General features: G+C 36.2%; 2 protein-coding genes across 2 annotated transcripts; both read left to right on the top strand.

Moving 5' to 3' along the window:
- Positions 1–4,599: 4,599 nt before the first annotated feature.
- LOC113293365 (F-box protein At5g49610-like) lies at positions 4,600–7,054 on the top strand. The gene is made up of 2 exons (XM_026542022.1): positions 4,600–4,922; positions 5,599–7,054. Exon 2 carries the CDS (start codon positions 5,599–5,601, stop codon positions 6,748–6,750), a length of 1,152 nt encoding a protein of 383 aa, XP_026397807.1. The 5' UTR covers positions 4,600–4,922; the 3' UTR covers positions 6,751–7,054.
- A 15,671-nt stretch (positions 7,055–22,725) lies between these two features.
- LOC113295958 (ATP-dependent DNA helicase RRM3-like) lies at positions 22,726–23,331 on the top strand. Its single transcript, XM_026544284.1, has one exon. It carries the CDS (start codon positions 22,726–22,728, stop codon positions 23,329–23,331), a length of 606 nt encoding a protein of 201 aa, XP_026400069.1.
- Positions 23,332–26,857: the final 3,526 nt, after the last annotated feature.

The following is a 26,857-nucleotide window of genomic DNA, read 5'->3' as shown; positions in this document are numbered from 1 at the left end:
CCAAGTCTGGGAACTTAGGTATGCGTACCTGTTTGCATACCTAAGTGGGTTTAGTTCTAAAATCGACTAAGTATGTTTACATACTCATGAACAAATACATTTATATAATAAGGAATGCAATTTTTGCAAACCGTGGCTATAATGTTCATGAATTGATTCGAGTGAATCAAAACCGGTTTTGCTTCAATTGTGTCTTGTATACTTCTATGAGAATATAAACAATTGAACAACTCTATAACTAGTTTCATTTGAGTCATTTGAACTAGTTGGATTAATATGAACAAGGTTGATATGAAAGTGTTCATATGGCTAACTTCGATTAACTATTGTTGAGCCAACTAAGTGTACACGTTTAGGTACGGTAATCTATATCTAAATGAAGGTACATTTATTTGTGTGTAACAAGCTAAGACAATCTAACGACTGAAAGATATTAGCTTGAATCTAATCAGGTTTTCATCTAACGGTGAATATTGAATGCTTTTACCAAGGTAACATTAATTGCAAACCCTGATTTGAAGACTATATAAGGGAGAACTATAACAACTGGGAAACCTAATCCCCACACCTCTTGTGTGATATTAGTTACAACTAGAGTCGATTCTCCTTTAACCTAGGTTTTTCCTAAAACCATTATAGGTTAACGACTTAAAGACTTCATAGGGATTCTGAAGCCAGACCCAACTATTTTCTCTGTAGTTGCGTGTTCTGATCTTACTTTGTTCTATCGTATGGAGTATTATCTTCTCTATAATTTTCTAGAGATTTAATCTCCGATAGGTAAGATAAAAAGTAATCACAAAGCTCTTCGTCTCATTCTTTGTGATTCCACAATATCTTGTTCCGTTACCATACGATTAAGATTATTATGAGGTGATTGATATTACTAGGCTGTTCTTCGGGAATATAAGTCCGGTATATCAATTGGTTCTTGTTCACCTTCATTTATCAAAAGACGGAACAAAAACTCGTACGTATTTCTGTGGGAGACAGATTTATCTATTCAATAGACTTTTTTGTGTGAGATAGATTTTTTTATCAAGTCTTAGACTTTGGGTCGTAGCAACTCTTAGTTGTGGGTGAGATCAACAAAGGGAATCAAGCGCGTAGAGTCCTGCTGGGATTCAGAGGTGTAAGGAATGCGACTGTATCTTAATCAGTGTGAGATTGGTTAGGGCTCGCTTACATTCCAATATGAAGTTAACTTGTAGTAGGCTAGAGTCTGTAGCGGCTTAATACAGTGTGGTGTTCAAATCTGGACTAGGTCCTGGGATTTTTCTGCATTTGCGGTTTCCTCGTTAACAAAATTTATGGTGTCTGTGTTATTTATTTTCCGCATTATATTTTCTATATTATTGAAACACAGGTTGTGCATAGTTCAATCAGTTAGATAATCCAGCCTTTGGTTGTTGATATATATTGATTGATACTTGAACATTGGTTTTTGGTACCGTTCAAGTTGTTTCTCATAATAATCAGGCTCGCGGAGTCTATCTGTCTGATTTGCTGATTACATTGAGAAACAGAGATATAACTCTTGTATATATTTTCCTTGATTGAGTCTGACTGTCTAGTTGATTCTCTTGGAAATATATTGGAGTTAGTCCATACAGATTGACTAAACGAAATATTGGGTGTGGTTGTTAGACCCCCGCTTTTTCAGAAGTTCACCAAAAGCTTCGGTTGATCTTCGCCGTCAAACGGTAGAATGCAAATGATGACTGGTTCGTTTCTCAACTCCACTATCCTAGACCGAGACTTAGACTAGAAATCAAGATATGGTTTTGACAACTAAATTTGACAACAAGCTTGTTATAGCAACACTTGTGAGTTCGACCGAGCAATGCTCTAACACTTATGATTGTTCGATATGACACGCTTTTTTTGGTCTTCCTTGTTCACAAAATGATATTAATGTTTTGTATAAGTCGCATCTGTTTGAAGATCTGAAGTGTGGAGTTTGGCCCCAAGTCCGTTTCATGATCAATGGCCATCAGTACACTCATGGATATTATCTCGCGGATGGTATCTACCCAAAATGGCCCACTTTGGTTCAATATTACCCTCATCCCCCTGCCGGTGCATTAGCCCATTCATACCGGCATTTTAATGACAGCCAAATGATAGTGAGGAAGGATGTAGAACGCGCTTTTGGAATTTTGAAGAGGAAGTTCTCTATCATTTGTGGGCCATATCGTGGGTTTAAAACTTAACCACATAAGTTTGCAAACGGGTACGCAAACTTAAGTTCCGGACTTGATCTTTTCTGACAGTTCGCAAATGGGTGCGCATACTGTCGTTCTAGACCGCATTCAGGTGAAACAGTTTTCAAAAGGGTACGCAAACTTAGTTCCCGGACTTTGATAATTAAAACCGTTCGCATACGGGTAAGTATACTTTGTTCCCGGACCTGAATTATTCTTACAACAGATTGCATACGGGTATGCATACTGTGCTATATCCAGACAATGATTAATTGTTCTAAACTCCCATTTCAATCATTGAAACATTCTTAGAAGACGACAATAGCTGTCTCACAAAAACTATTAGCTTATAAGCAATTTTCAAGTGATCGAATGATCAATATGAAACATTCCGAGTCTACATCAAATGACTGTCTCACACAAATCATGCAAGATGTTACAAGGTGATTTTCACATGATCATCTTTTGACTTTCGTCAACAATAATGACGAATATAGTTGAAGCAAAAAAGTTTCCAATACATATTTCGAGAAAGATATAAGCGAGTTAAACTCAGCTCGAAATATCAAATGTGTATAATGTAAAGTTTGTATAGCTATACGACTTAGTCTCAATAGGAGTTATAATAGAATAGACTTCTGAGTGATAGATGAGTTCAAGTCTCCACATATCTTTTGTTGATGAAATTCCTCCAAGCTCCCCTTAGTAGATCTTCGTCTTCAATCGATGAACACCGTGAAGTCTAAAGCTCAACTACACATTCTATCATAATCCGAGACATAGCTATAAGTAGAATAGAAATCAAGGCTTATAGTTTTGACAACTAAACTTGACAAACAACTTGAGATAACAACGGTTGCGACTTCGACCGAGCAGTGCTCTAGCACTCTTGTTGGTAGTTCGTTACTTCTCTTCATAAATTACTCTTTGTTAGTACCTTTTAATTATATTTCGACCTTTTATCTTTATTTTCTCGGGACAGCTTGCCGGCCCCTTTTGGTCTGTATACACAAGCAAAAATGTTCAGCCTCGTTATATTGTGAAATGGAAACTTTAGATTAGACTTTAGGCGAAATAGGAAACTTTAGGCGATTAATTTCTTTTGTAATAAATCGTTAATACATGCATTACCTCTCAAATTAAAGTCGTCTTTTTTAGTTTTAATGGTCATGGCTCCACCATGTGAGTCTTCATAACTCCATATGCACATTTACATCACTAATAACATCAGTTCATCATCACTGGGTGCCTACTAGTATTATTAGCTCGCGTCCACTCCCTTTCCTGCCTACACAAAATTGGTTAAAAAGACCAAAATCAAAAATTTCTGGGTGAAAAAGATTTATACATTTTGATACTATTTAAATGGACAAAAATTAAAAAGATACTGTTCAAATGGACAAAAATATAAAAATAGACAGGATGTAACCAGTTTTATCCTACTCATTTTCAAATATTTTTTTATTATTTTTAATTTATATCAGGATACATCCAGCCTCATCCTTGCTATTTTGTAAGTTTAAGCCGCGATGAATCCAGTTTCATCCTTGCTATATTTTTTTTGTCCATTTCACCCATACTAATTTTTACTCGTCCATTTGAACCATGTTTTAAATTTTTTTTGGACAAATGACCTATTTTCCGTTCTGCCTGATACCATTTTTGCAAAAAAAAAATCTGACCAAACACAATCAATGTGGCAAATGATGGCACACTAATTGTACATAGGTGAGGTGATGTTTATAAGAAAATCGTGAATATATGATGGTCTATGCTGTTCTCAAGAAAACCGGTATCACGCCATGAGCGTTTATTTCTATCTACCAAAATAAGAAAAACTGCCCTTTTTCAAGAAGCGGATGGCTAGAGAATACTATAATACTCATCTCAAATGAGTGACAACACAAACGCACTCATCACAGGACTCACTGCATATGAGGTATATACAGTAAGAGATATCGTTTATAGGTAGATCCGGCTATAAGGTCATGTGACTCGGTGTATATGAGATTTTCTATCGGTTAATGAGATGAGACCCAGTGCTTTAGAGTCTCTTAATTAGACGTTCCAATCGACAACACATTGGTTTTTGAGTGCAACAACACAAGCATGCATGCCAGCTAAACCAGTCTTCTTAAGGTAAAAAACAGTACACCACCCATCCCTTATTCCAGAAACAAGTCCTAATGAAAATTACTGTAGTGTACAGTGACAAAACAAAAAAGTTTGCCATATAAATGACTCAGCTCTTACCAACTTTCAGTCCATCCCTACTTCTGATAACCCATTTTGGCGTTTTGGCTCATGCATCTGACTCAAAACCTGACTCGCTATCAAACGTAAATTATAAAATATTCTTAGAGACATGGGCGTTGTACGAATAGCTTCAGAAACCAAAGGGCAAGATTCCAAAAATTATTAACAGAAATAGCAACCTGCTGCGTTCTGCTTTTCCACCACCCCTTGCTGCATTTGCTCTCTTTTTCTTTTTGCTGCATTTCTTCATCTTTGGACTCATTGTTGTTGCTAAGCAATTACCTAGGCTGTGTTGTTGACACCTCAAAAAATAAATACTGCCCTGCTTTTCCACCACCCCTTACAAATAATTCTAGAGCTCATCTCTTTCTTCTTCATCTCTGGTTTTCTTAAGAAACTTGGAAATTCTTCACTTCTTTTCCTTTTTCTTTCCCATTTCTGCAGATCTTCTTCTTTGCTAAGGTATGTTCATCACTTCCTTCAAATCTTTACTTCTTTAAGTAAAATCAGAGGGTGGTTTATGTTTTGCATGGGTTTTGTTTTTTTGAGTTGGAATCATAAGTGGTGTGATGCTATGGGTTTGAGGTACAGGGGTTTTGAGTTGCATGCCATGGATTAACAAAAAAGTTGTGTTTTTTGATTTTCTTAAGAAAACATAAATGTAGTAGTAGTAGTATGTACTTGGGGGTTTTTTATTTTGCCATAAATGCGTCTCTATGGGTCTAAGCTGTTATTTGTTCTTTGCATAGAGATCTTTTGTGATCTTAGGTTGTTGTGAACATCCTGCTAGTACTAATGTTATTGATTTCTTTTTGTGTCCTTGATTTTTGTTTAGACAGAAAGTTTCTTTTTTTTTCATAAAAATTGTGATTTTTTTTTTCTTTTTGGAGTTTTTTGTTGTTTGTATCATTAGCATGCTTTACACAAATTTAGGGGATTTCTTAGATGCAAGTATGATTAGGGATTTTTTTGGTTTGTGACAAATGTCAAACTAGTTGGATTTTGGATCTAGTACTGCTTCCTTGGTTAGATTGATGATAAGTGATTGAAATGGGCTAATTAGGGGTGTAGTTAGAAGTGGAGTTTGAGCCATCAGTGTCTTGATCTATTCTAAGCATGTTTTGTTTGCCATTTTCAGATGGTGCTTGGGCTGTCAAATTTAGATATTAGCTTTGAAGTACTTTCTCGATTGCGAACAAAATCGTTGCTTGAATTGAAGCTTGTGTCAAAGAAATGGGGCAATATGTTCTCTGATCTATCCTTCATGCAGCTTCATTCCCAAAGATCAACACCCATTATTTCAGGATTCTTCTTCCAAGGGAGATTTCAGACTTGTGAGGATGATATTGATAATGTAAGCTATATCCCTGTTGACAGAGAAGAAATAAGAGCTATTCATAAGACAGTGTTGGATTTCTTACCTGAGAAAGTTGTCCTTATGGCTTCCAGCAATGGGCTTATTTGTTGTAGAAACAGCAAGACTAATAAGTCCTTCTCTGCAATATATGTTTGCAATCCGGCTAGCAGGCAATGGGTCAAGCTCGATTGGTCTTGGGATAGAGAAGAGAGAGGCATGGGACTTGCATTAGTTCCTAGTGGCAGCTCTTCAGAATTTAGACTGGTGAACTTGCATCGTTTGGAAATAGAATATGAAAATCATGATGATTTGGACTTCATCTATTCGTTTGATATCTACTGCACCAGAACCGGGAAATGGAAAACATCGGATGATATGTGTTTATGCAAGTATAGCCTGGTTAAGAACCTTGGAATTTATGTCAGTGGAATCTTATACTGGCTAACTGATGGGGATGTGATCCTAGCATTTGATTTGGAAAATGAGACATCTCAATTGATCAATATACCAGTTGGGCGGCATCCATTCAAAGAAGGACCCGAAGGTTGCATAGGAGAGTATAATGGGCAGCTTTACTATATCACGATTAAGAACACGGGAATGCAAGTTTGGATTTTGGAGAACTATTATGCATCTGAATGGGTACTCGAGAGCTGTATTTCTCTGGACACAATGGAGCAAGACAATCCAAAAATCATCTTCAGTGCAGCAGAAAGAATGGAAAATCCCTGTGACCAGAACCCGTATATGGATCCTTTGGCTTTTCAGGATGGGCTCTTGCTAATGAAGGTGTGCTCTATGATTGTTTCCTATCGCTTGGAAACGGGGAAGCTCAAGGAGTTGTGTACCTATGACACTTTGGGACCTAACTCTTTCATCAATCCGATGGTATTGCCATACAGCATGAGCCTAGTACCATTGCAACACATGTGACTCCATACCAACCGGAGACGGAGCTGAGGGCTATCCCAGGCTGTAACTTGGGGTTGATTCTGGGTACAGCTTTTTTTGTTTCTTTTTCGTAGTGATAACTGGTAAGGTAGTTTATCTAGTATACTTGAATTCATGAAGGCGTCAGCTGTAATGGTACCTCGTCTTGTGTGTACCATATTTTGACTGGGTATATCTCAGGTGGCCAGGCCAAGAAATTAATGTGACTTCGAAATTCAGATGCATAGAATTTTTATCTCAAGGTAGAGGCCGATCTTCTTCCAGAATCTAATCCTAGTGGTTCTTATGCCAAGAATAACAAGCCCATTTGGAATCTATCTTTTTTTGTTTCTGTTTTTGTTTTTGCTCTCTAAATGTACGCACTTCAGTCTTAACATGAAACAAAAGACAATTCATGTCTATTTACTAGAATTTGCATTGTTGAGACAAGGTCGTAGTCGAGATGAGTTGGCATTTCTCCGTAATCATTTGCTTTTCAATTTTCCTAAGAAGCCAAGATTACTTGGGTTTTCTCTGGCATAATTCAAGTTTCTTTTATTTTTGTGTACCAAAATAGTGACATCAAAAACTCAAAAGGTTACGGGATGAGTGCACAACTACACCCAGTTACATAGCAAATTAGACAAATTATAACCAGAAAACATGTTAGAACTTAAACCCAATTGGACAACAAGCATTTAACATCGACAATCAATTGATTTGAAACCTTAGCTAAGTTATTGTATAACCTAGCATTGCGTTCATTCCAAATACACCACCAGATAGCAAAAGGAAATAGGCTCCATGACTTCCTAATTATGTTTTCGGATTTCTTTGTGTTTTTGTCTCCCCATTCCCATAGATTAGTCTTGACATCAATAGAGAAAACCCAATTGATACGAAAACTATTTAGAAAGTAAGTCCATACTAATAAATTATGGGTATCGAGGGATCATTGGTCATGGAAAACGAAATCAAATAAGACAATGATTAAAGTGGTTCGGCACTAACGCCTACATCCATTGACAGAACCCCGCAGGGTGAATTGGATTGATTTCCAGACTTAATGTTCTGGGGATAATTTATATTTACATGATGAATCCTATTTATAGGATTATTGAACAAAACAGTAAACCTAGACTAACAAATTCTGTTGACTAGGTAAACTAAACTTATCCAGCTAGTTTACAGGGTTTTCTAGCTAGAGTACATAATCTTCTACACGACTTGGTTTTGTAGATAACTTCTTCACACGTCCGTTGAATGCAGGTATGCGAACTGACCACCTCATCACCTCGGTGGCTAACATATGTGTCATATATTCCAACACATACCTCGGAAGTGTAACTGCAATGCAGGTATAAGTGTTCATTCAAGTCTAATGTTGGTGAACCAGTAAGTTATACTTAAGAAAAAATGTTCTCATTGTAAAGCTTTGACGAAGTGATCTTTCATAAGTTACAAAAATAATTACCCCAAGGTGTTTGAAACAAAACTGAATGCATTTTTCCCGCATTTCCTTTTACGAACGTACAGTCCCACACCCTGATGCAAGGCCATCCTTTGTAAGACCCAGAGGAACAACCTTCTTTTTTTTTTTAGTCAAAATGAGGTTTTGTGGTCCGTTCATACTTTTATTCTCATACTACCTCACATTTTGGACGCCTATTTTATGAATAACACTAAATGGCACCGGATTTGAAGCTAATATTTTGGGTATATGCCTCTTACACCACCAATCACCATCCACCAAGATTAATTTCAATGATTAAAAATCCGTTGATTTTCGGCGGCTCATTTTCGAAGTAATAGGTGGTGGTGTTATACGACTATGTAAGAGGAACATATCCACAAAATATTAGTTGCAAACTCGTTACCATTTGGTTTTACTCACAAAAATATCGGCCAAAGTGTGAGATAACGTGAGAATAAAAAGGGGAAGGGATCCTCCTCTAATTTGTTATGGACATTTAGTTTATAATCTGTTATATGTAACGACTGTCCAACATCTATCGACCACTCTTGGTCGGGTCATTAGGATCGAGTTTTTATTTTGTAATTTTGTTTTCTTTTTTCTTTAGAAACCTTCTTCACATGTTATCGCGCCCCATGAATACAGATCTTGTCCTGTTCTAGTACTTCATGACTTGAACAATATAAGAATCATTCTCATTTCTTTTGAGGCATATAATGACATAATATGATTAAGAAATAAAATAGAAAAAATTGCATAATACAAATTAAGTCATACGAAAACTTTAAAGGACGGATTATGATCTCGTGAGAGTTTACCGAAGATATACTCATAAAAATTACTTCAGTTATTCATGAGCGATTAACGATAGACACTAAATAAACTAGTTAGTTGAATAACTAGGCTTTTAAACTATAAGAATCATTATCCGCATGAAATTCTTATCATTACAGACAAGTTAGTACTTGTACATGATATTCATACAGTAGAAACTCCATTAATTAATATTGGATTATTTAATAAATTCTCTTAAATACTATTTTTAATACATGAATTAATAAATAAAGATATTATATATAATAACTCTTAAACTCATTTTTCATACACTTGATTCTAAATTTCAACAGCACAATAACCTGTACATATTCAAATATAAATGTCGTTGTTGACGCACTTGAATAAATAAAGCTTTACTCCCCCTAAAGGAAAGCTAGATAGAAATTCAATCTGAACATCTTTGTTATGCCCCTTTTGTAGTGTGTAATACTACATAGCATGATTATATGTTTCTCCCCCTTAGCCTATGCTTTACTCTTTTGTTAAGTATATATTTTTCAGCGCATATATCCTTTTCTCAGTGATTGTAAATCACTCGTATACTTCAAATATTTCTCCCACTTTATGTCACAAAATGAAAAAGAAACGGAAAAAAAAATACATCAGCAAACCGAAAGGATCAGTTGGAGCGGTATCTCACATGTTTGTGTTTGGATTTTGCAGGGTTAAGATGCTGATTAATGTGATGCAAAATTTGCCAACCTTTAATTTTCCCAATTTTGATTAAGATTCATACACCAATTCCAATTTCAATTCGTAATTACCACCCTTACCCTCCTCCTCCTTCTATACACAAAACAACCAAATTCAATTCTCTACAACAGAAAATGCTTCGAATTTTCCCAGTTTCAATATAAAGTTGATCGCATAACAGGTACTTATGTTTCTCAACATTCAATTCTTCTTTTCCCAATTATCGAGTTTAAATCTCTATTTCAAACAACTCACAGTCTTTAACTTCAACTCTTTTACCTGTTTGTATACATCCTAAGAGTACCGTTGTTTAACTTCAATTAATCCATTTTCGTTTTGATTAATTTGTAGATAGATGGATGCATCCCAAGGTAACGTACGTCGAAGCCCAAAACTCATTGATCTGACTACAAAGAAAAAACAACTATGGCGAGCTCAATACAAAGCAAGACAAGAGAAAATGACCGAACAACAAAAACAGGCGGTTAATGAAGAGTCCTGTTAATAGGATGGAAAGAATGGATACGAGGAGGGAAAGAAATTGTCTAAATATGGTCAATGTTCGGTCAAATAAGAATCCAAGCAGGAAAAATAAATATTTATAAGATACCAGCCTTACCCTAATTAATCTAACCTTTCTCTCCAAATCGTTTGATGCGTTTATCTTCTTCGTTCAAAAAACCCTAGGTTTCTCATAAAAAGCGACCGATTGATTAATGATTACCTTATTTCTTTTGTCAAAATACTCATAAGTGTGATCATCATTTTGAAGAATTGAATTAGGATTAATCATGGGTGAGGATGCGTGATATGGAGAAGTACAGTAAAGTAGGAATAGGTGCAATTCGTTATAGACAACCATTCATCAATTATTATTTTTTTACAAAGGTGTACATCTTCACCTGATACATTACTGACCGATTATTAGTTCAGCCATACCCTCGAATCATAATCCTAAACTTACTGATTCAATAGTAACTCTTTAATCAGTTCATAATAAAAATACTTCGTGTTCTTATGAACTGCATGATTGGGGAGTTTAATCATACATACCATCTACCAAAGTTAAGAATCCATCATTTTTTTTATTCTTCTATTTCACGATAGGAATTGAGAGAAAGAAAAATATTATAGAGGGGCGTGGAGATCTATGATTAGTAATCTTAGCTCTAGTTAAGTTCAAGGACATAATAGATATTTTAACAATTTTTAAAACGATCAATCCCTCCCCTCATATTTTAATTCCCTCCTCATAATCCTTACCTCCTCAAATCCATTATCTCCCTCTTAATAACAGAACTCTTAATGAAAGACGGCATGCTGCTTATCAAATTCGGAAGACAAAAATTAATGAAGCCGGTACAAGTTTTAAGTTTACTCATCCTATAATTCCCATTATACTCATAGGATGTAACTACGTAACCTTATTTTACTATAAATTTTTACATATGAAGCAAGCTTACAAGTCTCGGCTGGAGAACATAAAGTAGAATCAAGTTTTATCCCTAGGCGAAGCCCCGAAATTCATCTGCAGAGAGAGCTTCAGTTAGAGAAGCTTCGTATTGCTAAAAGGGAAAGAGGAAGTTCTATGCCTGAAAACCAGAAACAACAGATGCTTGAAAAACGTCGTACAACTTATGAGATAAGAGTTGTCGAGCAACTTCAGCATCAAGATGAGCACACTGCAGAGGCCTCCCGAAAAAGAAAGGGAAAGTCGATTGCGCCATCTCAGGTATGTGTATTTATACAACGTAGTTCACAGTATCACATACTTCTGAATATGTTTTTGAATACTGAGCATGTTTCTGAGTATGTTCCTTCGCGTAACAGTGACCGTTTATTGCTACATTTTGGTTAAAATTCTGAATGTGATATTCTTTTTTTCCCAACTATAAATATGTTTCTTCGCATAACAGTGACCATTTATTGTTTCATTTTAGTTAAATATCCTTTTTTCCCCAAGTATTGGTATAAAGAAGACCTGGACAAAGCAATACACCTAATAACTCTGTGATATCCTTTCTGATTATAGAAACGACGTCGAGCAAACAACTATGATCCTGGCAGGAACACTGCGGGTAACATCGTTAATGGTTCCACTGGACAGAAACACAATAATGAGTCAGTTGATGATAGCATCTCAGATGATGGAGAACAACAATTTGTTGATTCAGGTTTTACTAACTTAATGACTTTACATTTATATTAAAATTTACAATTTTAAAGCTTATCAAGCTAATCAGTAAACTGATGTAGGTGTACTGGATCAGAGTGGCAAAGTAAGCATCAACTCCCAGGATATGGATTCAGATTATGAAACAAACAAGAGAAGACATTATGAGGTTGACCTGCAACATCGGAATCTTCTATTACAAATGCGGCGCACTGCAGATAGAGCAAGGAGAAGTTCAGATGTGAAGCAAGAAACAAGTCCTGCCGGTGCTTCAATATCTACTTCCCAAACTGACAGAGGTGTCAATTTATTAATATCCGTTAAAAAGTTCGTTCTCAAGTGTTGGATTACCAAATCCAGCAATAGTGTAAGGTTATCATATAGTTTCACCTAAGGAAGACTACACAAACTAAGTGTAAGAATTGGATGCAATAATGACCAAGGAACAAGTAGGGGAAGCTGAAACAAGTAGATTTTAATGTTGTTATTGGTTCCAGATGCATCTTATTGAGCAACCTGGATACCACATGCAACTATATTTAGTTCCACTGCAGCTTTGAAACAAGCTCTATTTTCCTGTATTATTCCAATCAGACCTTTTCTTTTTGACTGTTCTATTTAGTTTTAACATGAAATTTCTCCTTTTTTTCATATATTTGGTACTTTTGTTTTAGTTTTGACATTTCCTTGGTTTTGGTTTCGACATCATGATTATGTAGGGATGGAGAGTGATCAGGTCCCAGTTTTGAAGCCCACAACTCAAGGTTATAGGGAGATTAATCCAACTGTTAAATCCGTGTTTGCAACTCCAAGGTTTGCTTTATCTGAAACAACGACAACCATTATCCGAATCCAGAATGGCCGCGTAGATTTCTTCGTAAGTCAACATTAGCTATACTGTAAAGTCATCATCAAATGCTCTTTCTCTGTTTTATTAAATAATGCCCTTAAAATTCAGGTTGGACCTATTCATGTCCTCGAGGCAACTGGCAAGGAAACAGCAACACAAATTACAAGTAACGCGGAGACCAGCAAGGAATTATGTACAGATTGCAGTGGAGGAGATTTCTCAAAAAGGGTATGTCTCTTATATTGCATATACATCTAGCATCTCCAAACACACCCTCATTGAGTTTGATTTTATCATGTGGTGTTAAACTACACGTTGCATCTATTAATAAAGTTTAGTGACTGAAAATGAAAACAACAGACCCTTGAACCACGCCATGAATCAACTGAAATGGGAAGAACATGAGTTCGTAATGCTAACGTAATCATTCCATGCCGCATTCCTAGATTTCAGAGCCAAGATGAGCACACCGCAGAGGTATCCCGAAAAAAAAAAGGAAAAACGATTGAGCCATACCAGGTATGCGAATATATCTGTTACATCATTTAGATACTTTTAGAAAAAATAACATCCTAGACGTAAGTTGTCTTTATTGATAGAAACAACAAGCATCAAAACAGAAGTATTCCTGTGATCTGAGCCTTTTTTGTTGCCTTCATCTCCAATAATTATGTGGATAGATCCATAGGGATCTAACTTTTTGCTGCTAACACGTTTATGCAATTCAAAGAACACAAAGAGTTAAATGCCTTTAGATTTGATTAAGTTCATGGGGTAAAAAAAACATCACCTTTAGTCTATAGTTTTCGTGCGTTCATAAGCATGCACATGGTCAGCACGCATGATAATGTGTAGTAGTATATACAAATTGTCCATAGAAATATATGCAATTCAGTATTTTAATCAGAAGTTTATAGTGTATTACATGTTTATGTACAAATTCCTCTTTTGAGATGCCAAAATAGATTTTCTCTTTATTTCAGTTTTAGGATTTAAGTCAAAATGATGTGAATTTAGACTTATGGTTAACAAAAAACATTGGAAAATAGAAACGACGCCGACCCAACAGCTATGTTCCTGGAAGAGAAGAGGCGTGAGGCATAGTTATTCGTCCTGCTGAAGAGAGAACCAATCATGACTCAACAGATGATAGCAGCTCCGATGATGGAGAAACTGCTGCAGAAATTGCCCTGCATCAAGTAAGTGCACCACATCGCGGAGAAAGCATTCATGCCACCCGATTACCCTTGCGCTGAAGTCCAAGGTTCAGTCAACATCCTAAACATAGAGAACCACCACATATACATGATAGAATCGGTAATAGTCATATCTTTCTTACATCGCTATCTACGTATATTTTGGCTTAGAATATATCCATCGATGTTCATAGTTTTTTTGCGATGACCTAATGGTTATTTTCACCTGCTCAATTTATGCAGCAACAGATGACAATCTTGCATTGAATCTGCGTAGAAGCCCTCGAATTATGGCGCAGACTCAATCTCAAGAATCTCGACATACACAAAATGCAACATGTGAGTTTTTTTTACTTTTCTGAAATGGAATTATTGAATTATTTGTAAGGTTTTTGGGTTGCTTTCTAAGATAAATATGTATGGATGTTGAGCTCTCTCGATTTATTTACAGCAAATCCACAAGGAAGTCAGATCGGAAGACGAATAGGTCGTCCACGTCGAAGTGTTGTGGGAAGATCTTCGTCCATAATTGTGCAAGGGGACTTACTTACCAAGTTGGATTTGTAAAGTACCATTTGCCGCCATCAGAAACATGTCCAAAATGTCAAGCAAAAATTTTCCATCGTACCATTTGTTGAGTCACCTATAGAACTTCTGAAGTTGTTTGATGATCAGGGACCAAGAGGGAAAGAGTTTAGGATCAACATCAGATCTTATAATCGTTGTTTTTCACTTACTTCGATGGGGGTTTGCTTTGATAAGGATCTCGCCGATGGTACTGAAGGAGTTTATACTTTCCGCATTCAAGGCCAGATTTACCATAGGATAGGTATCCTTCTACCTCCGGATAAAGCACCTCGACCGCGATATATACAAATATATTTTTATGACACAGATCAGGAGATTAAGTGGAGGATGAAAGAAGGTAATTATGTGTTGGATAGAGATGTGTTAAAGCTGTTAAGGGAAATCTTTAATAGACACAATATATCTTTCCATGTTTTTCATCAAGGTTCAGAACGAGAAGATATTTTGGATTGCCAGTTGATTATTAAAGAGCAACCTAAAGATCAGTTGCAGTACACTCTTCCAAGTGCTTCCAAGGTTGCCAATATATGATGAAAGTTACAAACATACCGAACGTGAAATGGTAGTGCAGACAACGGGAGGGAATCTCTTACAGGTCTTCGAGACAGGTGGTAACTACGATCCTATGCAATATCCACTTTTACTCCCTTATGGAAGCTACGGGTGGGACATAAATAATAAAGATGCAAATGGAAGAAAGATGTCATGTCGTGGATATTATTCGTACATTTTGCAGGTATTAAAACATTCTTTAACTAATAAAGCTTTTGAATTCATGTTTTTCCTGAATTATGACACATCGTTCACTATATCCTGCATAATATCTTCTTTAATGTGTTTCCGAATATTACTTCTGTAGCTATTAAGTAATACATCCTATAAATCCAAAGTCCTAAACTCACATTTTTAATCATTTTTTTTGGTGTTTTTATGTCTTTTAATTGTTGTACAGATCCGAAACAATCATGATTCACTTTTTCTTCGAGGTGAACGATTGTTGCAACCGTACGTTGTGGATAATTGGGTTAAAATTGACTCCTCCAGACTTAGATGGATTACAGGTCATCAGAAGGAAATAAGGGCGGAAATCTATGAAGGACTACAAGATGCACAAAGAGCTGGCGAAACCAGCGTAGGTAAGTTAAAAATTGAATACATATGCGCTTTTTTTCTCTTCCTAAAATCAAATTCAAACTGAAAGCTTCATAATCCACTTTCGTTTTAAAAGAAAGCGATATACTTGGTATGTTTTTAATTTTATATCCTAAGAACATCAAACATGCTTCTTGATACGTTTTTTTGTCTTAATAGACGAACTAGGCAAGAAGATAGTACTACCTTCTTCATACATTGGTGGGTCGCATGATATGTACCAGCGATACCAAGATGCGATGGCATTGGTACAGAAATATGGGAAGCCTGATATATTTCTTACAATGACTTGCAATCCATTTTGGCCCGAGATTGTAGCTAATTTACGTCCCGGTCAATCTGCATCAGATAGACCTGATTTACCAACTAGAGTATTCTGTGCTAAATTTGAAGAGTTGAAAGAAGATATATTTAACAATAATGTACTAGGAAGATTAGATGCTCATGTTCACGTGATTGAGTTTCGGAAAATAGGTCTACCTCATGTCCATATGTTGATCATTTTGGAAAAAGAAGAGAAGTTACAAGGTCCTGATGATTATGATCGCATAGTTAGAGCAGAAATCCCTGATAAGAACAAGAAGCCCGAGTTATATAAGTGTGTGAAAAAATGGATGATTCATGGTCCATGTGGAAGCAAGTGCATGAGGGAAGGTAAGTGCAAGAGAGGATTTCCGAAACAGTTTTCTGAATGTACCGTGCAAGGCAAGGATGCTTACCCAGTCTACCAGAGGAGAGATGATGGAAATACTATACCAATGAGTAAGAACTTCATAGCGGATAACAAATTTGTGGTGCCTCACAATTCTTGGCTTCTTCAGAAATACGATTGCCACATCAATGTAGAAGTTTGTTCCACTGTCCAAAGTGTGAAGTATATTTACAAGTACGTCTACAAAGGCCCAGATTGTATTTCCTTTCGAGTGCAACCAGTGCATCTAGAATCCGAGAATAACGAGGTAACACGTTATATCAATGCAAGATGGGTGTGCGCTCAATAGGTAATATGGAGAATATACAGGTTTGCGATGAATAAGATGTGTCCATCAGTTCAACGATTGTAGTTGCATCTTCCCAAACAAAATAATGTCTTGTTATACGAGCATCAAACAGTCGATGAGGTCTTGGAAAATGAATGGAATTCCAAAACGATGTTGGCTGAATAATTTGTTACAAATGCACGTGATCCTATGTCTAGGCGACGGTTGTACCGTTAGTTTCCTGAACACTACACATGGGCTAAAGCAATTATGAAATGGCAGAGAAGAAGAACAAAACAGAGGGTCACTGGTAGGGTATATTCTGTACCCCCTATTGCAGCTGAAAGGTTTTTTCTGAGGCTCATACTTATGCATGTTAGGGGTGCCACTTCATACAAATATTTGTTGACAGTTGACGACAGAAGATGTCATACATTCAAAAGTGCAGCCGAGGCACGAAGATTGTTAGAGAATGATAACAGTTTGAGGGCATGTATGGCCGAAGCAGCAACAAATAAAATGCCATTTTCTTTGTGAACTCTTTTTGTAGCATACTGGTTTTTTGCAACTCAGTGGACACCAGAAAGCTCTGGGACGAATTCTTCAACGACGTGGTTGAAGATTATGCAAGTTCAAGTGATACAAGCTCCGCATACTTATCAGACCGTCTTCTCAGAGAGCTGGGTCAAATGCTTCATCAACATGGCAAGCGCCTAAAAGATTATGATCTTCCAGGAACTGTCGGCATATTAGACGATAATTTACAGGTGTCTGATCTGATCGAAGAGGAGGTATCCATTCCGGTTCTCGAAGAAGATATGATGAATGTGGACATCATAATAAGTAGTCCAAGTGTAGAAAGGACAAATTATCGTCAAACAAAAGACACCAAGTACATGAATGCATAGGAATAACTTTTGTAATTTTCAAAAGTTCATCCGTCCTTTCATTAACACCAATTCATGAACAACTTTACTTTTGACAGCATATGGGACCTTCAAGTTCACGGACGCAAACAATACATATCCCATAATTAAATTGCAATATCACAAAATCATAACGATAAATAATGCAATAACATCATCCTCCAAATATTTTAGAATTTAAAAACCAATAAACCTAAAAAATAACATAAGAAGATGGAAAAAAATAGCTATGTGTAGTCACAATCATCGCTATTGAAAGCACTAGTTATTCTTCCAACTAATCCAAAAAGAAGATATACTAGGCAACAATTTCTTTGAGAAATTATTTATCATTCCCGAACTCCTTGTTATCGACAACCATTGGGACATAAGGTTCACGGAGATAAGTGTCAATACCCACGAACTGTCTTGGCTGAAGAGGTCGAATTAGGGACCTCTGAATTTCCAAAGATTTAGACACGAACGTCTTTATTTCATAAATCTCCCTTCTTATTTCCTTTAACTCATCAAGAACATCGGAAAACTTCTGAGAGTTAGAAGGAACAACCCTGAGTTTTCTTGTATTCCTTCTTTTTCTTTTCATGGACTTAGAGATAAGAGATTTTTCTTTTTCCATGATTGAAGACTTAACAATCATGTTGACATCCTTTCCATCTGACGACATAGTGCTTTGAAAACAGTTATAAACAACTGGATTTGTGTGATTGAATCACTTAACTCAACAAGCAGTCTTTATATAGGATGTCAAGAGGAAAAAGGAATGTAGGGTTCGAAACCTATTGACAGGTTTGTATACGCCAAACTCTAAAACCCTATAAAGAGTAGAATTGTCGATAATAACCCTTTCTTTTATTTGATAGACAAAAAATAACAAAAATAAGAAACGAAGGAGAAACTCTTCTGAAGCCTGGATCAGCACTCAATCTTATCTCTTTTCGAACAGGCACATGAGACAAGATTTTCTCAACAACACAATCAAGTTGTGTTGCGATGAACAACGATTTGTCCATCTTTTTCCTCGTGGGAGGAATCATCTGATCTTTGTCTAAACGATTTGACCATATTTTCTTTTCAAATGGTCTTATTCTATCCTTGGAAACCAACTTCTTAGACGAAGATAAGACCCTACATACCTCGATGGTCTTCTGAGCAAGTTTCAGCTTCCTTGATAATCGATATGCTTTTCGTTGAAGTTTGCTAGATTGCCTTATTTGGTGCTTGTATTTGTAACACCTTGATAGTTCGTGTCCCTTCATCGAACAAAACGAGCACGTCAAACTTGGATAGTATTCAGGCATCTGAGATGTGCAAGCAGACAGACATACAGTTGATCCTGAAACATCACTGACAGGATTTCCAGTTATCGGATTCAAAGAATCTTCCAGCTTGATTGGGTTTCCCTCTTCTCCGAACCCATTGAGGTTGATATATGTATTGCTACAAGTATCAAAATCGATGTTTTCACAAAGAAGCCCTACACTTGATTTCCTATCTTCATCGGAATCATAGGTTTCAGACATTTCATCAAGTGTTACAGCTAGACCTTTGTTCCCAGTGTGTTTTCTACGATTTGGGCATTCGTTAGCAAAATGGCCAAAACCCTTACACTTAAAGCACTGAGGCATGTCCTCGTCAGCATCCCTGTTTTTAGAAGGTACGCGACTGTGAGGTTTGTCTGATGACTTAGGTTTGTCTCTTGAAAACCGTTTACTTCTCTTCAATAGAAGATCCCTAAACTGTCTTGTGATCAAGGAGACTGATTTGTCAAGATCTTCATCCGAAAAATCACCCTCAGACTGATCATCCTCAGAGACATGAACACTCTTACCTTTGACCAGTAATTTAGTGTTCTTCTGTGCTTTAAAGACAACATCCTTACCGACTTTGGATGTATGCTCATGGTCAAAGATCTTAAGCTTTCCAACCAAGGTGTTTTTGGAAAGATTATCTAGGTTATTCCCCTCAACGATGGCATGCTTCTTAGACTCGTATCTAGATGGAAGCGATCTGAGAATTTTCATCACAATGTCCTTTTCAGGAATAGTCTTACCCAATGCAAAAGATGCATTAACAATTTCAGACACTTTGTGATTAAACTCATCAAATGTTTCTTCATCTGCCATACGAAGGTTCTCCCAATCGGAATTAAGGTTTTGAAGCCTAGCATCCTTTTCACTGGAGTTTCCTTCAAATACGGTTTCTAAGATATCCCAAGAATCTTTAGATCTAGTGCAGTTTGTCATATGATGCTGAAGATTTGGGGTGATGGCATGTATGATAGCATTCAAACCGTCAGAATTTTTCTTTGCAGCAGTTATCTCAACAGCGGTGTATTCACCAATAGGTTTGGGAACGTTTACATCACCGACTGCCACAACGGGAGCATCATAGTCATTAACTACATATACCCATGATTGAAAATCACGCGATTGAAGAAAAGCTCGCATATCAATTTTCCACCATAAGTAACTGGAGCCATCGAAGACTGGTGGTACGTTAATAGAGATAGCACCTCTGTATATAGAGTCAGATCGCTACAAACATGGACTTGTTAGGCCTTAAACGTGTTTGCGTGCTCTGATACCAATTGAAAAAGCGGGGGTCTAACAACACCACCCAATATTTCGCTTAGCAATCTGTATGGACTAACTCCGAAATACTTTGCTAGAGAATCAACTAGACATTCAGACTCAATCTAGATAAAAGTATCTCAAGGAGTTAATATCTCTCTCTTGATTTGATTTTTACTCAAGCTAAAATCAATAGAGAGTCTTTATCAAATACAAGGAATAACTTGGACGGTACGAACGACCAATGTCCAAGGATCAATCAATATCAATCAACAATCAAAGGTTGGATTTCCAATTGATGGTCACGAATGCACAACCTGTATTATTTCAATTATATAAAATATAACGCGGAAAAGAAATAACACAGACACCAGAAGTTTTATTAACGAGGAAACCGCAAATGCAGAAAAACCACAGGACCTAGTCCAGATTGACACACTGTATTAAGCCGTTACAGACACTAGCCTACTATAAGCTAACTTTGGACTGGACTATAGTTGAACCCCAATCAGTCTCCCACCAATCAGTCTCCCACCAATCCAAGGTACAGTTGTACTCCTACGCCTCTGATCCCAGCAGGATACTGCGAACTTGATTCCCTTAGCTGATCTCACCCATAACCAAGAGTTGTTGCAACCCAAAATCGCAGACTTGATAATAAACAAATCTGTCTCACACAGAAAAGTCTATCAAAGGATAAATTTGTCTCCCACAGATAAACCCTAGGTTTTGTTCCGTCTTAAGATATGAAATCAAGGTGAACAGGAACCAATTGATAATCCGGTCTTATATTCCCGAAGAACAACCTAGATTAATCAATCACCTCTCTACAATCCTTCCTGACTACACAGGCGGTTTGTCGAGGAATCACAAACAGTGAGACGAAGATGTTTGTGACTTCTTTATCTTGCATATCGGAGAACTCTCACGATCTCAAGCCAATCAAAGATTGTACTCGTAGGCTCTGAAAATGAACTAGGATAAAATCTTTTGTTTGACAAGGAAATATATTTGATGCGTGTCGTAAGTGCAATCAAATTAATAATCTTATTTCCACACAATTAACTGGTAATATAATGGAAGTAAGGATCGTTCCAACGAGGAGCAGTGAGTTTTAGTTGTCAAAGTGTCACAATGGTGGGGGGGTGGTTGTTTTAGATTGTGAACAAAATAAATAATCAAAGCAAATAATATTGTATTGTAATCAATAGAGAGAGATATGATCTAGGAATCCTTCTTCGTATATAAACCGTCAGTGAGTTTTTATAATTGCCTACTCGTCGTTAATCATAGATTATCACCAACCGTAGAATAACAGCTAGATCAGTGCTATTCCCTAAATCCCTTATATCACTGGATACGGAAGTTCTCGCCTACCAGATTCTATTCAACGAACCACCAAGTAGTAGATCACTCAAGGTGTAATCCAATCGAATGTTTTATCTTTTGTGAATTTATAGGTTGGTCCTACTAGTTAGACTCTTAGATCAAGGTCCACTTTTTAGTGTTGTTCATACACACAATCGCTCCACAGAATCCCTCTGCAAGGTTTTGTGTTCTCTACTTGTGTACAAGTTATTCGACGATTACTTATCTCCTAACTCAATACTAGCAATAGATTTAATCAACAAATCAATTTAGTTGGCCACCTAAACAATCTATCAATCAATCATAAATATTAATTAGTATAAACAAACGATAATCATATAAAGAACTTCAAAGTAGATTAATATAATAACTCAAATATTGTTTACAACTTAGAATTCATCCTCAATCAATAGGTGTTTAGCTACTCATGGATGTAGAAACATCCATGATATACATATGAGAAAAGTAAAGAGATAACGTTACGACTGATAATCGCTCCGTGTGATGTTTCTTCTCTCCAAACCCTAAAGATTTCGTGACCTAATGATATGATATGATTTCACATAACCTAATACCTTTTTTATGTTTTACATTGCTTGGCGTTCACGTATTGGGTTCGGTTCAAGAACCCGACCCAAAATAACGAATTAACGTTCCCAAACGTTCCCTTAGGCCTTCCAAGGAGTAAATACACGTTTCCTATTTGCTAAGTGCGCGAAGCTAGTCCGCAAACTTCAAAATCCAGCATAAATTTTCGGAAATAAGTCTGCGAACCCCATCCGCAAACCCAGTTCGCGGACTGCACTATCTTCGGTTTTCAATAAAAATGTTTTGGCCACAACTTCTTCATCCGAACTCGGAATGACCTCATTGTTTTTTCATTATTTTTATCTTTCAATTCTCTTCAAGATGGTGATGAGAAATACTTAATTTGAATGAGTTAAGATCGGTATTTGTCCCTTCTCTTGATTATGTGTGTTTTGCTCCTTTTCGTTGCTTTTCTTCCACACTTGGAATAATTCTCTTCTTAGCTATTTTCAGCACTTTGTAGCTCCTTTTTATATGATTCACCTAATAGAGGCAAACAAGAGAAAACAAGACTAATAATACGAAAATATGCAAGAATAATAGCTAAAACAAGTATGGAATGGACACTAAAATCATATGAATTATGCACTTATCAGACAAGCTGAATGAAGATCAGTCTAAGGATTATGATTCAATTATGGGTGTCATCCGAAGAAAAGAAAGCAGAGTCTTCTTTGTTGATGGTCCAGGAGGTACCGGGAAGACTTTTCTCTACCGTGCTATTTTGTCGACCATAAGAAGAAATGGTGGTATTTCCATAGCAGCAGCTACGTCTGGAGTTGTGGCTACTATGTTACCTGGTGGAAGAACTGCACACTTGAGATTCAAGCTTCCTTTTACCCCAGCAACAACTTCTACATGTGACATCGCTAAAAATGACAAGTTGGTTGATCTTCTCCGTCAAGCTACTGTGATTATGTTGGATGAAGCTACCATGGCACATCGGTATTATGTCGAGGCATTTGATACAACTATGAGAGATATAACGGGTAACAAGAATCCGTTTGGTGGTATGATTATTATTATGGGAGGTGATTTCCGTCAGGTTCTTCCAGTTGTACCAAAAGCTTCAAGGGGGAAAATGGTTGATTCGTGTCTTACCCGGTCGGATCTGTGGAGACATGTAGAGGTTCTTCGTCTGAAGAAGAATATGCGTGCAGTAGGCGATACGTCTTATTCCAAACAGTAAAGGAACAACAAATCTGTTTGGTATCAACTCTTTTCAACCAAGTGATGTGAGTTCGACAAAGGCTCTTCTGTTTATCTCAATAAACTCTTTCGTCGGGTTCTTAGATCTATCTTATTATCAACTACCGAAGTAATTGTTAAGATTTTGCAATCAATACTTTTAATCACAAAGAATTGTAATGATGTTGATCTACACAACTAATCAATCTAATCTACCACAAGGATAAACCGATTATAGTTTGATCCTCTTTTACCGAAACAAGTACTTTGCACATCAAAGATTATGAATCCAAAATCAGAAATCATCAAAGTCTTATTTGTCTTCAAATCTTCTTAGATCTTCAATAAACACCTACACACAATCAACTTGAATCTCTTGTGATCAATCATGCACAGAACGGAGTCTGTTAACAATGGATTATCACAAGATTTCTTTAGATCTACAAACAATCTAAAGATCCCCATCGAAACTTCGATCTAGTTTGAGTGAATCTTTTATCAGAAGAGAAGATTCTCAAGCATAAACAAATTAGGTGCAATCAAAGTTCAACCACCGTTAATCAATCAAATCAATCAAAAATAAAAGATAAACCACAATTATCTAGTTTCCCACCAAAGGTACTAATAGAGCTTCACAATCCCAAAGAATACTTTAAACTGAGCGGTCGTAAGAGATTTCTCCTAACTAGGTTACTCTCCTCTCCGAATAGGCGGCTTCACCAGTAGCAGAACAACTGAGATAGTTCTTGTTGTACGAGGATTAGTTTGCTTAAAATCAAACTTTCATATTTATAGACCAAGGAAGTTTGGACACCAAGGAATTTCAAAAACTAAAAATATTCTCAAGATATGCAATATATTCCAGATTCGGTTTCCATAATTCCTGGAAATGCTTTGTCCAAAATATTGACCGAAAATCTCTTGGAAAATCTCCAACTAGTAAATGCACATTACTAATTTTCATTTTCCTAAAATAAAATTAAAAACCTTAAATAAAATATTCTCAAATTATTTTATTCGATCAGGGATTTTTATCCTTTAGCTATTAAGGAATAACTTTGAACAATTAAAAATAAGCGTAACTGCACATGTTCAAAGTATGTCGACATCCTTACTTTGTAAGTCCTCTTTCATACTTACAATATTGAAACCGATTTGCCACACTTCCAAACAAGTTTTGAATTGGTTCATCTGACCTTCAAGAACTATGTGATTGATCAAGAACACTCAATCACAAATCATGGGTTTAACGGTTCTACCAAAACAAGTTTCGGTTCTACCTCCATGTGAGTATTGTGCACAGTCACACTCGCTTACCAAATTTCGGTTGACTAGGTACTAGGATCGGTTACCCACATATATATGGTATCTAACTTGTACTTGCTGCACATGTCCATAGGATCGGTTCCCCTTTGCCTAAAAACGTGTTGCATATGTCCATAGGATCGGTTCCCCTTTTTTGCTAAAAACTTGATGCACCTCATACAAGGATCGATTCTCCTTTGTGATAGGTTGCACCTCTTACTAGGACGGTTCCCCTTTACCCAGAGTCGGTCATACCAATAACACAAAATCGATCATACCATCTCAGGTGATTACTTAAGATCAGTTTCACTAATAAAAATCATATCAATACAAAAGTTAGGCCTTTGTGAATAGTTTTACCAAGAACATAAACAAGTCATGAGCGGCTATACTAATCACACATATTGGTAGTTCAAAATATATGCAATGAATAACAATACCAATGATTCCTGGCGATTTCTCTTTCGATTCACAAAACAAGTTCATGAATTTACTACCTTAAAACAAATGTAAAACATTATTTCCTAGGATGAAATCTTCACCTTATACCCATACATAATCACAATAGCATTCAAACGATTATGTCGATGTCTTATCTACAAAGTTTAATGGTTAAGCAATAAACCTCGTATTATATTCCTTAATACTATGTCTAACTAGAGTATAATCATTCATGCTTCGCAGTTTTGTTTTCAATATGCACGACTTGAAAGATACGTTAGGGAATGAAACAGTTCAAGTCAAATATCACTAACTTCAAGTGGAAGGATGATGTTGTCGTTGTAGCTCCTTACTTCTTCACTTCTTCAAGTCTTCACAATACTTGTAATGTCTCATATCCTAATACTTTCAAGCTAACCTATACGAAGTTGACTCTAGTACATAATCAAGCAACTCTTAAATGAGTTTTGACTCACTAAATTATGACAACCAAACTTGAAATACCAACGCTTTGTGGGTTCAACCGAGCTATGCTCTAACAATCTCCCCCTTTGTCAATTTTAGTGACAAAACTCTTACATCATATGGATAAACAAATTACAAGAATTCATTACACATATGCTTGATTCCCGAATTCAACAACACAATAACATGTATACATTCAATCCTTAAAATCCGTTGTTGACATTATAATAACAAAGCTAATACTCCCCCTAAAGGTATGATAGGTAGATTTTATCAATCCACACGTCTTTGTTATTTCCTTTGTAGTCCATATAACTACAAGTATATGATATGTTACTCCCCCTTAGTGTATGCTTCACTCTTTCATTTAGATAAACGTTTAAGCACTGGTGTTTTTTCCCTTAGTGATACCAATCAATACAAATCAATACCAGTATCACTTGTTTACTCCATATATTTCTCCTCCTTTTTGTCACAAAATGACAAAGGTACGAGCAAATAAAGGACAAACCGAAAGGATCTTACATATCTTACAAAGAGACTTGCAAAACCTATAAGATTTAAGCACGAGGGTTCCACACACCTTTTGATAACCAATATCAAAACTGAAACTACAAAGTAATTTTGTTTTGATATGTTAGCAAGGAAACAATTGCCCGAAGCAATTTTCCTAATAGTTTAGCAAACCAAAAATCGACTAAGCACCTTAGTTCTTTTGCTAAACCGATTGTAAAAATACAATTGCTTGTTCGATAAGACCAAAATAAAGATAACTCTATTTTTCTCACCATGTTCTAATTTTCCATATAACTTAGACCTTTAACTTTTAATAACACAAGTACTAGGTTAGTTAAATAGCATTCCTTGTTAAGGCATTCTATTAGACTTGAATAACCGAAACCTCCACTTTGATAAGTCTAACTAAAGAATTAACTTAGTTTCTCTTATCCGGAATTGAATTGGACTAAACAATTCATCCTGTAAACCTTTTTTTTTGTTAAGCGATAAAAAATTCATACAAACCAAATAAATCAACTTGCATAATTATTTATCTCAACCGGAAGCAATTGAAACAACATAGACATTAAAGCACGCAATTGCACCGTAATTTCGTAAACCTAAAAAATTGATACCAAACAATAAAGCAAGATAACAATAGTTTTTATTAACCGGAAACAATTTGAATCACACACACTTCCATACACAAATAATAGAATAAACATCAATTGTACCGAAATTTTGTTAATCAAAAACGATAGATATATGCAATAAAATCATACTTTTCTTAAACAGGAAAATGATTAACTAGCAAATTT

This window comes from Papaver somniferum, chromosome 7, assembly GCF_003573695.1.
Source record: "Papaver somniferum cultivar HN1 chromosome 7, ASM357369v1, whole genome shotgun sequence".
Lineage (NCBI taxonomy): Eukaryota > Viridiplantae > Streptophyta > Magnoliopsida > Ranunculales > Papaveraceae > Papaver > Papaver somniferum.
Note: the sequence above shows the minus strand (reverse complement) of the source record. Positions and strands in the feature narration are given on the sequence as shown.

Bases quoted from the DNA above. Each gene is read 5' to 3' on its own strand.
- LOC113295958 (XM_026544284.1), top strand. From the start codon at position 22,726: ATGCACTTATCAGACAAGCTGAATGAAGATCAGTCTAAGGATTATGAT.
- LOC113293365 (XM_026542022.1), top strand. From the start codon at position 5,599: ATGGTGCTTGGGCTGTCAAATTTAGATATTAGCTTTGAAGTACTTTCT.